A 13,955-nucleotide genomic window follows, 5' to 3' on the forward strand; every position below is an offset into this window, starting at 1 on the left:
TTGGCTGCAGATTTTTATCATCCATGACTTAAAATGGATTTGCAACATGAAAAAGAACACACTTGTTATACAGTATTCTCCTGCGGTGTCTATTATAAATCCGGAATGGGTTTGACGTTTTTAAAAATTGCATTTTAGTGCCTTGATTGCTCTGAGATTTGTTTTGTGTTTTCACCTTGAAGTTGAGCAAGAAGCTGAGCTTTTTCCCCAATGTAAGACTTGATGTACTAAATATGTGTTATGTTAGAATGTTCCCTTGATTTCTTATTTTGCTCATTTAAAAATGCATGTGTTTTAGATATTTGATCATTTTTCAGAGGTTTTTTCTTGTGTACTAAACTGATTTTATTTTTTTTGAGCAAACAGCTTATGGTGCAGCACAACAGAAAGGTTTGGTCCACATTTCCAACCAGACCACAGTAACGAAGCTGAAAACCAAACTGCTGTTTGGTAAAATACTCAAGCAAATACCAAGCGGTGTAAGTACGTCTGCAACTGCAAATGCAGATGTTTAAAAATTTATATCAGTGTGACTTTTAATAAACTGGAAGATTTAAATAAGTCTAATTTCATATTCCACTTTGATGCAGTGGTGTTTTTTTGCAGGGTGTATCCATCCGAGCCTTGCGCTCTACACTTTGGGATCGTGTCTGGACCAGGACATCCCAGCAGTAGAATTATAGATAATGGATGAATTCACAATGAAATTGAAAGAGCGTTGTTCATTTTCCATTTATTTTATAACATAAATACATTGATATATTTTATATAAAAGTACAAAAATCATATAAACATGTCGACAAAATGTATTTGATCTCAGATTGTCATATACCCAGATTTAATAAGGTGGTGGCACATTATAATGCGGCTCAGAGAAGACCCACTGACTGCCTCGGCAACATACTAACACACATCTGACACATTTGGAAGGCATGATGAAATGTTATGTAAAAACCAATATCTTCTGTGAAGAGTGGAAATGATCTAAATGGAACTTTCAGTGGTAGTGCTCTTGTTCCAGCTTTAAAGAGATCAGAGGTCTCAGTGAGAACAACAAATTTAGTACAGTTAAAGTTCACAGTGTCGTAATGGGTTGATGCTATATTAGGATTGCATTTCACACAAAAGATCTGATATCTCAGATCGAGCTATTGCACTTTCTTGTAAGTAAAAAAACACACATACAAAAAACTTTTTTTGTAAACAGGGAATGGAGCTGGTGGTGAGGATGGGGTGAAGGAGGTTTCCCCAAGCATTCAGACAAACTAGTTTCGACTGAAAGCACAAGGGGCTTGCGTGAAGAATGTTCTCCAAGAATGCTTCAACACGGGATTCTAAGAGCACGTGATGTGCAGAACAATTTCCGCAGGTGGTGTGGAGGTGGGGCCATAGGCAGCTGTAGTCCAGCAGGAGGGGCTGCCATAAGGCGGAACGGCGGACTGCGGCTTTTGAGGATGTTTCCCTGACTCATGGAGGGTACCTTGCCCTGGCGCTTGGGACTGTACTGCTGGGCGCTGCTCCTGTTGCTGGACTCCAAGCAACCCCAATTTGACTGGCCTGTTGTGCCCTGGGGCTCCAGCTCGGCAGATGGGCTCGAAGCCAGGACTTTCTTCATGTAGGGGCTATAGGGCTGGAAGGCTGATGGCTGACGGGGAGCAGGAAGGCTGCCGTTGACAAGTTTGTACCAGGGTGCTGGCTGTGATTTATGTGGCTCTTTGAAGGCTGAGTTCCTGGAGTGCACCAAAGTCCTCGAAGGGATGGGGAGCTGAGACTCAACCTGTTCTGAGCCACCATTTGCCAGAGTCACAGCGTCCTGATGCCTGATGGACTGAGACGAGTAGGGAAGTGCAGAAGAAATGCCAAAGTACCCCAGGGATGAGGATGCATCCATCTGCAGGCCTTGAGATAGAGAGACGGGCACAGGAGCTGTGAAATGGATCACTTAATTCTGTGGTTAATCTTAAATTAATTAGTAATAGATTATTTTTAATTATACTTTATTTTACTATTTAATTTCATGATTATAAGTACATTTCCCAACATATCTTTTAATGATATGGAGGGAAAAAAAAAAAAAGCCCACTGAGTTGTCAGCTTTCCTGCTTTAAGATTTTTTTTTTTTTTTTTTACTTGCTTTTAACAAACTTATCTAATGTAGGGAACATTTCCAATGATCCTGTTACACTCCTTACCTGCTCCCTGGTTGTTTTCAGTTGGCGGATTCTTCTTCACGTGAAAGCACGCGGGTGTCCGTGTCGGTGAAGCGGCATTGACGTAAGCATGTTTCGTCCACTGGTTTTCAGGAATCTGCTGTTCCTGTAACACCAAAACAAGGACACACGTCAAGACAAGTCACCCTCAACCTGTTCTTGACAAACGCATGTCTGGCCAACTCACCTGCTGCACCTTGGTCAGCCTCTTCCCCCTCCTGTCAAGCAGGAAGTAGACGGTCAATGTGTGGCAGGCCCTGTTTGTCAGAACGGCATTCATGACCTCGCCGTACTGGTAACCCATCTGCTCAGTCATGCGAAGGACCACCGCGTGGTTGACCTCGTCCGGGTGGACCCTGCCAATTAGGATCGAAAAGTAAGGCCCGCGGTCCATGTTCCGGATTGTTTTCAACGGCGCTACAGCATGGATCTGAGCACTTAGTTGACGCTATAGAAACTTCAATCCTGGACTTAGATGAAAAACATCTCCTAAACTGCCAGGGCACTAGCTCACAACTTGCCTACCGTCCTTCTGTGTTCTTTCTTCCTTCCCCATATAACTTGCATGTAGAGTACTTACACCCTATTTAAAGCACCTCACATGGGAGCTAACAGAGGTCTTGACATCATCATTAGCAGCAACGCCAACCGCGCTCTTACTTGTTCAGGTGAGAATCAAGCTGCGGACTGCCGAGGTGAAACCATGGGTCAGACATGACTTGATGGATACTAGGCCTCCGAGCGGGATCGGGTTCCAAAAGGCTCTTGAGCAAACTAACAGCAGCTTTAAAAAGGAAAAAAAGAAAAAAGCAAAATACTTTCACTTTCACTACAGACAAGGATCTGGAGACCTTATCAAGATAATAACAAGTGATTCTTATGCAGTGCATTCATTGTTTGTCAAGAAAAACAAGGTTTTTGTTGATTTGGCACTGGTACAGCTGAACTGTGGGAAGAAGGAGTGCGGTGTAAATTATTGACAGGGAAATATTGGATGTTTCTGAAAAAGATTCTGCAGCCAGTGAGATAAGCTTAGCCGATTTAGCTTCAGAGCGTGCCTTACTCAACCAGTATCAACACGTATACTACTGTTGTGTAAGGATCTGCAGCTTTACATTTATTTAACAGATGCTTTTCTCCAAAGCGACTTCCAACGACCTCTATGAAGTGTTAGCACCCCGAACAACAGCTTTAATATCTGTTAAAGGTGGTATGTGAACTCCAGTACAGCCGGCACAGGCCTTTTTTTTTTTTTCCCCCCCATTGTGAAATAAGATCACCCTTTTCGTCATAACCTAAACCTAGAGAAGGTTATGAAAAAAAAATGTGCTTTTAGCCTGCAGGGCACAGTAAATCTGAACTGTCCTCCACTGCGGAAGAAAGACGGGCGGAACCCGTCATTTGACGAGGATCCACTAAACATTCAGAACATTCACACATTTAAAGTCACCGTGGAGTTTTTTTTTTTTTTCCTGAAACTGTATGTAATTGAATAATTCTAAATAACATTTGTTTCATTGTTCTAAAGCAATGGTAAAACACATACACACATTGTCTAAACCGCTTGTCCCATACGGGGTCACGGGGAGTCGGAGCCTAATCCAGCACCACAGGGCATAGGGCTGGAGGGGACACACCCAGGATGGGACGCCAGTCCATCGCAAGGCACCCCAAGCGGGACTCGAACCCCAGACCCACCGGAGAGCAGGACCCGGTCCACCCCACTGCGCCACCGTGCCCCCTTGCAACGGTAAAAATGTACGCAAATTCCAAATTTTACGCAATTTAACATTTTACAATTCTTAGTCTTCTAACTTTGAATCCGGCGCTCCCGAGTGGTATAAAACAACGAAGCTGTGTTTTAACAACCGTGTGCTCATTTTTAAAGCTCCTCGCGCGTCACGTGGCAGAAAACCCCGTCTCGTGCATATGAAGACTTTGCTATTTCCTGCGGTGAGTGAAATGCTTACGTTCGTTTAAGCTTTGAGGGAGGAAATAAACTACGTCTTGCAGTCGAGGATATGAGATCACCACAGGCTGGCACAGGCAAGGCACAGAGCAGAAAACAAATGTATCATCAAGCCGTAACACGTTCAAACACGTCATGACCCAGAAAAAATAACACACACCTAACTTGCAATACTTATGGAGCAGTAGTCATCTAACGAGTGTGAGCTACCTGGACTATTCCGGAAAACCCATTGTCCTTGGGAGAGGAACATGACACATTGTTTCCATAAGTAATTATCAGTATAACAGGACAAAGTATAAAGTGGCATGTCCCACCCATTCTGATCATAGTTCGAGCGCAATCGACGTGTTCGGGTCGTATCAAAATGCCAGATGGTGTTTTACTGGGGTTGACGAAAACCGAAATTCAAGTCGCTGCAGTGGAGGCGTAGATACATATTTTTCAGTCAATATATCCACACATCCATCAGAAACTGTCTATCGCTTCTACGGGGGGGGGGGGGCTGGACCTAGCAACCTTCAGGTTAAACAACATTTAGTCATTGAGGATATGAAACCACCGCAAAGTCCATGTTCTCGATCACGATTCCCCCCGTTGCCCCACATAGCTAAAACTCTCCGAAGTTCCAACGATCGTCTCTTCCAGACACGTGAGCCTCAGCAAACAGAAAATTAATACTCGCCACATTGTTTGTAGTGAGCTCACCTGGGGAGAGATGAGGAGGCAGAGGATTCATGTTCTTGTCCACCATCTTCTGAAGCAGCGATCGGAAATTGAATGGCTCCACGGTGAACGGCAGATTGCCAGTCAACATGGCGTACATGTTCACGCCTCTGGACACAAAGACAGCTCAGGTTACAGTCACGCAACGTCGTGCCCCCACTCTGAATGACTCGGGGTGATACCTGTACGACGCACAGCCCTGTTCCGCGCTAAAAAACACATTCCGGCCCTTATCCCCCATCAGCGTTACTCTACAACTGTCCCTCTTCAGATGATCATACGTTGAGTTCTACAGCAGTTCAACGCGCAGTGCTTTTAAAACTTCGAGCAGATGATAATTCTGTGTGCCCGGACCACCCTCCGCCTGAAGCTTTGCCGTCGAACTCACATGGACCAGACGTCCACCTTGGGCCCGTACTTCTTGTGGGAGAGCAGTTCTGGGGCAGCGTAAGCCGGACTTCCGCACTGCGTGCTAAATGGATCGGTGTAGCCCAGCATCTCGGCGCAGTTGCTAAGTCCAAAATCTAGACAGAAGGACAGAAAGTGACCCAAAGGTGAGTGAGTACTTGGTGTTGGATGGACGTTTTTCCCCTTTAAGAAATAATGGTCATTCGACCCCCCTAGCAATGGGAATTTGCCTAACGGAGTGATTCCATGGAATGATTAATTGTGATTTATTATATGATTATAGGCTCTGGTTCCCCGCGACCCTGTATGGGACAAGCGGTTCAGAAAATGTGTGTGTGTGTATATGATTATGATCATTTATCAGGCAAGGGATGAGTGTAATATAAATAGCGGGCACTAGTTGATATTTAATGTCAACAAATGCTATATTGTAGCGTGCCCTGTCTTCCCATGCTGATCACAGTTCTACACGTCTTTCACTTGGATTTCACTTCTCAAATGTACTTCCATGTCAGCAAAACCAGCCTGGCGAAATGTCAATATTCATAGTAAATCACCGCGAATTACCTGTGAGCTTGACGTTGTCATTTTCGTCCAACAGGATATTCTCCGCCTTCAAGTCTCTGAAACGTACCGACAGAGTGATTAGTGACAGATTAATTACACGCTGGTTTTTATGAGCCTGGGCACTGCTGTTATGCACAAGCTGACAGTAAGTGAGATGATTATCGGTCATACTTCTGCTTCGGTCCCCCAGGAATCAAAGAGGAAGGGGGGCTGGAGGGGAACGCAGGAGTCGTGAACGTCTGGTGCACCATGAGCCTTCATCCCACTTTGCCGTGCTGCCCCCGTCGCGTTTGAAAAATTATACCGAGGTCTGTGCAGGACGACTGTCTGACACGCTCAACCACCCTCTACCGACTGATTTTTTATGTTATGTCGCTCTGAGTGACCTGATCTCACTGCAACACTCTGCATGATAACTATACCAAGTAAAATCACAAACGTGACCCTTCGCTTGACCGGGTTCGACACACTTACGTTTGTTAACGCTTCCAAGGCAGTTGCGCAACTGCACTTTGATATGCCGTTCCAATACCTTTCTAACTTAAGTCCTGGTTCGGACATAAAGTAGTCAGGTTACATCTTTTTTAATGCCATTTTGACGTGTCCATTTAGCAGCCGGGGGGGGCGGGTTTGACCGGGTCCCACTCTCCGGTGGGTCTGAGGTTCGAGTCTCGCTTGGGGTGCCTTGCGATGGACTGGTGTCCCGTCCTGGGTGTGCCCCCTCCAGCCCTTTGCCCCGTGTTCCCGGGTTAGGTTCCGGCTCTCCGCGACCCCGTATGGGACAAGCGGTTTCAAATGACGTGTGTGCGCAATAATCAGCCATGTATGTCTGGAACAAGAGGTTGCACCTTCATATGTGCATTGCTCCTGGAAAGGGCAGAACCTGAATTATAGGAGGATACGGGGTTTTCTCTTCGATGGGAATGTATTTGTAAGGGGTTATTACCTGTGGACCACTCCCGCCCGGTGCAGGTGCTCCACGGCCTCCACGAGCTGCCGGACATACTTGCGGACCTCCGTCTCCCCCATGCGCTTCTTCTCAAGCAGCTGGTCCATGATGCTCCCGCCCGTGCACAGCTCCATCACGAGATAGTAGCTGCTCTCCGTCTCAAGGACATCCAGGAGCTGCACGATGTTCGGATGACGGACCATTTGCTGGATGTGCCCCTCGCGCCGGAGGTTCTTCGTCATGTACGAGTCCTTCTTCGCTTTCCGTTTATCCATTACCTTCACAGCCACCTGAAGGACAGCAGGAAAGAGAGAACCTCGGGTAAAATTCAAGCGAGGCGAGGCGCAGCTATCTTAGACTAAGGATAATTCCAGTACTTTTTTAGACTAACCACCTGTTAAAAAAAAAAAAAAGAAAAATAAATAAATAAAATTTAAATACTCGACCTCCTAGATGCGAATTACGGAAAAAATAAGCACGTTGTTGTAGCACGATGTTAACAGTACCTAATACCTTTCGGTGACATTTCACAACCTCTTCACAGGAAAAAACCCTTTTTTATCATCAGACTCCTTTGAGCAACACTGCCTACAGTGCTTCCACTGTTATGCTTCATTGATTTAAACAACTAATGAGGCTAAAGGGCTACCAGGTAGCACGATAGTGCCGTTGCCTTGAAATCTGGAGGTTCGTCGTTCATGTCACTCTAGTGCTGTGGTACCTTTTATAAGGTACGGCAAACGAAACATTTACATTTATTAATTTAGCAGACGCTTTTCTCCAAAGCGACGTACATCTCGTAGAAAATACAACACGTACATTACATTAGGAGAAAGAGACACTTAGATGCAGATGTGTGATTTTTAAGTACAGTTAGTTTCCACCATATGAACCAACGTTCATCACACGAGTAGCTGCAGAAACTTTATCAGAATATCAACAATTCCTGATCACCTTCCTAGTATTTTTTTTAGATAGATATTAATACATATACAGTATGTACATATACATATATATCTACGAGTTATGTAACTTGCTATGCATATACAGGAAAACACATGAATAGTATTAATATTAACAATTAGACGTTATATAGAGATGGTTAGAGATACATACATTTACGCTATATTATAGGAGTGGCTGTGTAAAGGTTTATCCAGACATGATCTTAAAGTATACAGTGCATGGACACTTATATCTTACATGAACTTAAAGATGATGGGTGAAGTGAGTCTGGAAGAGATGAGTTTTACGACCCTTTTTAAACGTGGCTAAAGATTCAGCAGTTCTGAGTGGGAGGGGGAGGTCGTTCCACCACAAAGAAGTCAGAACCAAGAACTGAGTTTCAGTCCTAACCACCTTAACTGTCCCAAACAACTGAAAACCCCGAAAAACAGACCTTGGCCTTTTGCCTCTGTAGTGTTAACTTCCATCATAGCCTGTACCATGCGGGGAAGAGCAATCACATCATGCATCTTTACATTTATTCATCCAGTTTACACTTTTCTCCAAAGCACGTGCATGGGGATCGAACATGCAACCTTTGAGTCCAAAGGCAGCAGGAGCCTTTTGTCATTTTTGGAGCGACAAAGTGCTCGGGCGAACTACGTTACGCAGCTTATAACGAGCGTTATCAATTAGGGCACTTCTGAAACACAGTGACACTATAGTGACACTATAGTAATACTATAGTACCTATGGGTGCATGGTCTCACAGCACCTGGGTGGTGTGAGAGGAAAACTCTGGTACTGGCCCTTGACTGACATAACCCACCAGTCATGAAGAAAATGATATTCAGATAAGGTATTACAACTTTCACAATAAGAAACCCAAAGAGTATGAATCACACACATTACATTTCCTTCTTACATGATCTTGTCTGATAGCAGTCATTTTAATAATAGATTTTCTGAGATACAAAGAGCCGTGATTTGTAACAGCTGATTTGGCGGTGCGAGAGGATGTGGGTTCGAGAGTTTGCATGTTCTCCCCTTGTCTGCGTGGGTTTCCTCCGGGTGCTCCGGTTTCCTCCCACAGTCCAAAGACATGCTGCTCAGGTTCCCCCACAGTGTGTGAGTGACAGAGAGTGTGTTCCACTGATGTATGGACGAGTGACCCAGGTGTAAGTAGTAGTGTATCTAGCATCACGAGCTGCGGTGTGAACTTGAAGCGCGCGCGCGAGCGAGAAGACGTACAGAATAATTATTACTACTAGTTACCTTCTCTCCGGTCACGGTGTGCAGACCTTCTCGGACCTTGGCGAAGGAGCCTTCTCCCAGTTTCCTTCCCACGAGATAGTTCCCAACCTTCTTCGTGTAAGAAAAAGTGCGACGAGCGTCCGGAGGAGGGTTATTATTAGGATTATTATTATTAAGAGAGTCCGCACCGGACTTCGGACCTTTGGGTCCATGAGCTCGGGGACCGTTATTGACCATGTGCTCCCCGCAGTGGCGACCAGCGATGACCATCTCCTCCCGCTACAGCACAGCTGATCAAGTCAAGGTTCTGTTGGGCACCCGCTCCTCCTCACTTCTTCTTCTTCGCTTCTTCGCTTCTCTTCTTCACTCGCGTCTCTGCCGCGGCCAGATCCGAGCTCGTGCGTGTGAGCGAAGACGCCGCGTGGCGGTGACACACAAGTCACTGACGGTTACTGACTCGCTGACGGAGCGAAGCAGAGAGGAATGAGCTGCTGCGATGTGGAAACCGCGGAATAAAAGTGGCGTGCGTGTGTCCTCCGGGCTTGTTTACTTCAGCCAAAGTTCCCGAGAACTGGGGATGATATATGATGATCTCAGCCTCGCGTCGTACGAAATTAGCGCCAAACTCCACCTCCAGGTCCCGTCGTTCGCCTCCGCAACCGCAGAGTTTAGTCCAACCTTTCAGTTGTCATTTGTCGCCAGAATCTCGCGTGTATTTCGTTTGAATACGCTGTTTGTTATTTACCATTATGACGTGTAATTGTTTTTTTTTTTTTTTATTTTTCCCCTGTAGTGTTTTTCTTTACCGCACTTTACTTAGTCACCTTTCGGGTAACTTTCAAGCAATTATTGTGGAACAATACAGCGAATAATTTCCGCTTCATTATTTTTTTCGTCTTGAGTTTCGCTCAGATATCATAGTTAACTTTCTGTGGAAATTTACCTGTGTACAAGCGTTGCTCGTGACGTGTCATAAGCAGCTAATAACGACTGATCAGGCGTGTGTTTTTTTTTTTTCTTCATTTTTATTTTTTATTTTTTACTGAATGAGTGTCACGTAGTTCCCGCACACACTAACTCCTTACGATACTGTCGTTTTAAATTCGCAACAGCTCTGCGGAGATGCCAGGCGATATCAGTACCGCGTGTTTTGTGTGTTTTTCACATTGGAAGAAAATAAAATCGGTCAGAAGTACATAGTAGTGTGTCGTGTGACTCCTGCAATAAATATATATTACGCTCACCTTACTCATAGTTCAGTAGTTTGCGTTGTACTCCCATGTCGACAACATCGCCACCTAGTGGTTAGACGCAAATTACATTTATTTATTCAATAGACACTTTTCTCCAGAGCGAGAAACTTCCAATGAACTCTATGTAGGGTTATCAGTCCAGACACCTTATTCACCGTGGTGACTTACACTGCTAGATACACTACTTACACTGGGTCACTCATCCATACAACAGTGAAACACACTCTCTCTGTGTCATTCACACACTATGGGGGAACCTGAAAAACATGTCTTCGGACTGTGGGAGGAAACCAGAGCACCCGGAGGAAACCCACACAAGCACAGGGAGAACATCCAAACTCCACACAGACTGAGTGGGGTTCAAACCCCTGTATTCTTGCACCAACTACACTTTGGTTCATTTGTTTAGCTGATGCTTTCATCATCCCAACTGACATTGTTTCACCTATTTATAATTTCACAGTAAGTTCCTTGCTCGAGGTTACAACGAGAGGACGTGGGTTTTGAACCTGGGTCCTTCGGGTGGAAGGCACTTCAAGTCGAGCACAACATCCGAGCAGCTCTCCACTCTGTCCACTTGAGCTACACGACACTGCCAAGACACTGTTGAAAATCCTTCATATAAATGATTGATTCACTGCTGTTTTGTAGATGTCATTATATAAGTAATGCGCACACATGCATTATATCTTAAACCTTTTATACAACTAGATTTTTTTTAAATGGCGCCTTTAAAGTAAGTTCTCTTTCTAAGTGTACAAAAGCCACCCTTCTACCTGGGAGTGCAAACAGGCCTATGGTAGTTTACAGCCCCTACGTCCATAGGGTGTCAAACACTTTTATAAAGGTAAAAGAATTCAAAGAGCACTTGTGTCCCACTATGGAGAAGAAATGCCTCAACACCTACTTTGACTTTCAGTACTGAGCACATCGTATAAGATTTTAGAAGATTTGACCACTGTATAACACTGGGCTCAAGTTTAGTTGCTTATATCTTCTTGCACCAGGATATGTACAGTTGTACGTTGCCAATCACTTTGCCTCTAAGAAGTGTACAAAATATCCATAAAGCACAGTTATATTTACACAATTCTATTCATTTTGATCGTGTTTATCCCAGCCTTGTTTTCGCCTCGTTGCTTGCGCTATCTGCAATTTTCATTTCCTCCGAAGAATGACAAACCAGCCTAACAAGTGAAGTTCCACCTTGATTCTTTGCCAATTATGACACGAACTGCAAAAGAAAAAAAAAAAAACTGGGACTGGCAAATAATACAAAACAAAACATGTTTCCTAAGCCTGTTTGCTGCGCACAAACACTAATGTGCTGTAACAGAATTTAATGTAATTTAAATCAGACCTGTGAAACACAGATTAGAAAACTTGAAAAGAAAAAGAACATATTTAACTGATTTCAGGTTCAAAGCCTTGAATAGGTGGAGTTATGGGTTTTAAAGTTATGCATTCATTATGGAGGTTAACACTACATTTTTTCAGCTGTTTAGACATGCACATACAATTACACTGTAGATGTAACATTACTCATTTAATAGATTTTAAACTCAATATGCTACTTTTTAAAATATTTTCTGAATACTTTGCTATTAGGTAATCAGCTTTTTCAAATGTTCAATCATCAGTGAAAAATTAAGGTCAAACGCAACCTATCTCAACTTACAAATTTATCCAAATACTTCAACATTTATTTAATGTGATGGTTCAATGGAATTACATTTTTCTCACTCTTATCCGGACAGTTTGTGTGAAATAATGAACTGGAGAAGAAATGCACTCATAAATAGCTTCCTTTAGGCATGTTTCTGTAATGCGAAAAGGGTAAGTCTTCATCTTTTAACAAGGGAAACTGTAGAAGTTTACATTTTATCCATTAAATCAGTACAACATACTGCAGCCATTCAGTTGGTATCAAAGATTAATTTATGTTGTGGTTATTTTTACAGCAATTTAAATGACCTTCTAATACTATCTTGTCCTTTTAGCATTCAAACCTCCAGTTACCCTTGCTGGTGCTCACAGCTCTGATCCAAAGCCAAGACTGTGAAATGCTTTAAACCATTAAGTCATGTAAAAGAGGTCAGATGTTATTGCTCCGCAGACAGGGAGAGACATTCCGAAAGTTTGACTGAATCCTCAAAGTCCATTACCTGTGGCTTGTGGGGGTTAAGGATGAATCACAGAGCTTGTGTCACGCCGGTCAAACCACTAAATTTCTGATGTGGGTCTTTTGTACAGCTGATCTGATTTGAGCAATTTTTTCACGCTCATTCAGTATACACATCATATGAATAGCTGCATAAAGGCCTTTTTATTATCAAACTGTTATTAAAACTGATTAAACATAAACACACTTTTATCGTTCACTTTGAGTATGAGAGAAGTATATATACACTGCCAGTTAATATACACTGCTATATACAGTATACAGTGTATGCTGCTAGTCAGACAGTGTAATACTGTACTGACCACTCGGGTGTCATACTGCTGTCCGCCACTAGGTGTCGGTAATGTTCCAGACTCTATTTCGCCAACTGCATCGCGGTTTATGGTGTTTATTCAGTTCGTGCGGGTGCGTTGTCTTGCGAGTGGATTTAGGTTAGTGGAACAAAGAACACATTTACTTTATTGTACAAAAGTTTTTAAAGGTTACTTATTCATTAAACACGATACAGAGCGTAGTCATATTTTGTAAAGTTGATAATGAATGTAGATTATTTTTTCGTGGTTTAGAAGCACTTGGAGTCGCCTTTAACTACATCATACATAGTACAGTACAGGCAGTAAAGTAGAAGAAGGGAATGGAGTTTAAACCAACCTCCTTCAGGTTGCAGGTCTACAGCCTTAACTGCTATTCCCAATATTTTTTTAAAGGTTTTTGTTATCCCTGCAGCTAACACAAAATTGATCTATAAACAGTTTAAGTTACACTATAGATTTCTAGTACTGTAAGAATCATGCTGAAGTATTTGTATTTTCCCCCCAAATGACCTGTTCCATGTTTTCAGTCAAAGCTGGGTAAGGATATAAACATGAATGGTAAAACACCAATTTTATTCCACTACACTTAGCTTTTTTTCATGCACCAGTAACTCCCTGTATGTCTATTTTGCCTGTTTTTCCAATGTTATTATGTCACACATGAACAAAGCATGGTGAGATTTCAGGCCTTCAAACACCAACCTCAAAGTTATGGTGTCAACCAGTAGTCAGATTGCATCAGGAGATCAGTAGTCTGCTTTTTAATGGGTACACACACACACAAGCAGAAGCTACTTATGTGGAATGGGGTTGCAGCAAGTTGGAGCCTAACCAAGCAACACAGGGTGCAACACACACCCAGGACAGGATGCCAGTCCATCACAAGGCAGCCCAAGCAGGACTCAAAGCCCAGACCCACTAAAGAGCAGGACCTGGCCAAGCCCACTGCGCCACCGTGCCCAATGTTGTTAATGGGCATCTCTTAATTGAAGGGTTACAATGCCAACGCAATGGATGTGAACATTTGGTGGAGTGCCTTCGGGTTTTCTCTCAAAGACCTACCCCCATTTTTTTCTTTTTTTTTGTCACAGTTAAAAAATTACTTAAATTATGGCTTTATTATTCTCGAAAATTTGCTTTTGAAACAACATCCTGATCTCAATTAGCCCCCGTCTTGA

At 43.4% G+C, this 13,955-nt stretch overlaps 1 protein-coding gene across 1 annotated transcript; it reads right to left on the bottom strand.

Annotated features, from left to right (window-relative positions):
• Positions 1-695: 695 nt before the first annotated feature.
• On the bottom strand, positions 696-9,741 carry LOC108941031 (hormonally up-regulated neu tumor-associated kinase homolog). The gene is made up of 9 exons (XM_018763471.2): positions 9,050-9,741; positions 6,827-7,119; positions 5,881-5,936; positions 5,294-5,429; positions 4,888-5,015; positions 2,871-2,994; positions 2,398-2,566; positions 2,193-2,316; positions 696-1,899 (listed from the first exon to the last, which is right to left on the bottom strand). The coding sequence occupies exons 1-9, from the start codon at positions 9,296-9,298 to the stop codon at positions 1,322-1,324; spliced, it is 1,857 nt and encodes a 618-aa protein (XP_018618987.2). The 5' UTR covers positions 9,299-9,741; the 3' UTR covers positions 696-1,321.
• Between the last annotated feature and the right edge of the window lie 4,214 nt (positions 9,742-13,955).

Source organism: Scleropages formosus, chromosome 10, assembly GCF_900964775.1.
Source record: "Scleropages formosus chromosome 10, fSclFor1.1, whole genome shotgun sequence".
Classification (NCBI taxonomy): Eukaryota; Metazoa; Chordata; class Actinopteri; order Osteoglossiformes; family Osteoglossidae; genus Scleropages; species Scleropages formosus.

What these genes read in the sequence shown, in the direction of transcription:
- LOC108941031 (XM_018763471.2), bottom strand. Translation starts at nt 9,298, where the DNA reads ATGGTCATCGCTGGTCGCCACTGCGGGGAGCACATGGTCAATAACGGT. An exon ending in TGACAACGTCAAGCTCACAG is followed by an intron (nt 5,430 to 5,880) that starts GTAATTCGCGGT and finishes CCTTCTGTCTAG; the next exon opens with ATTTTGGACTTAGCAACTGC. An exon ending in AAGGTGGACGTCTGGTCCAT is followed by an intron (nt 5,016 to 5,293) that starts GTGAGTTCGACG and finishes CTTTGTGTCCAG; the next exon opens with AGGCGTGAACATGTACGCCA.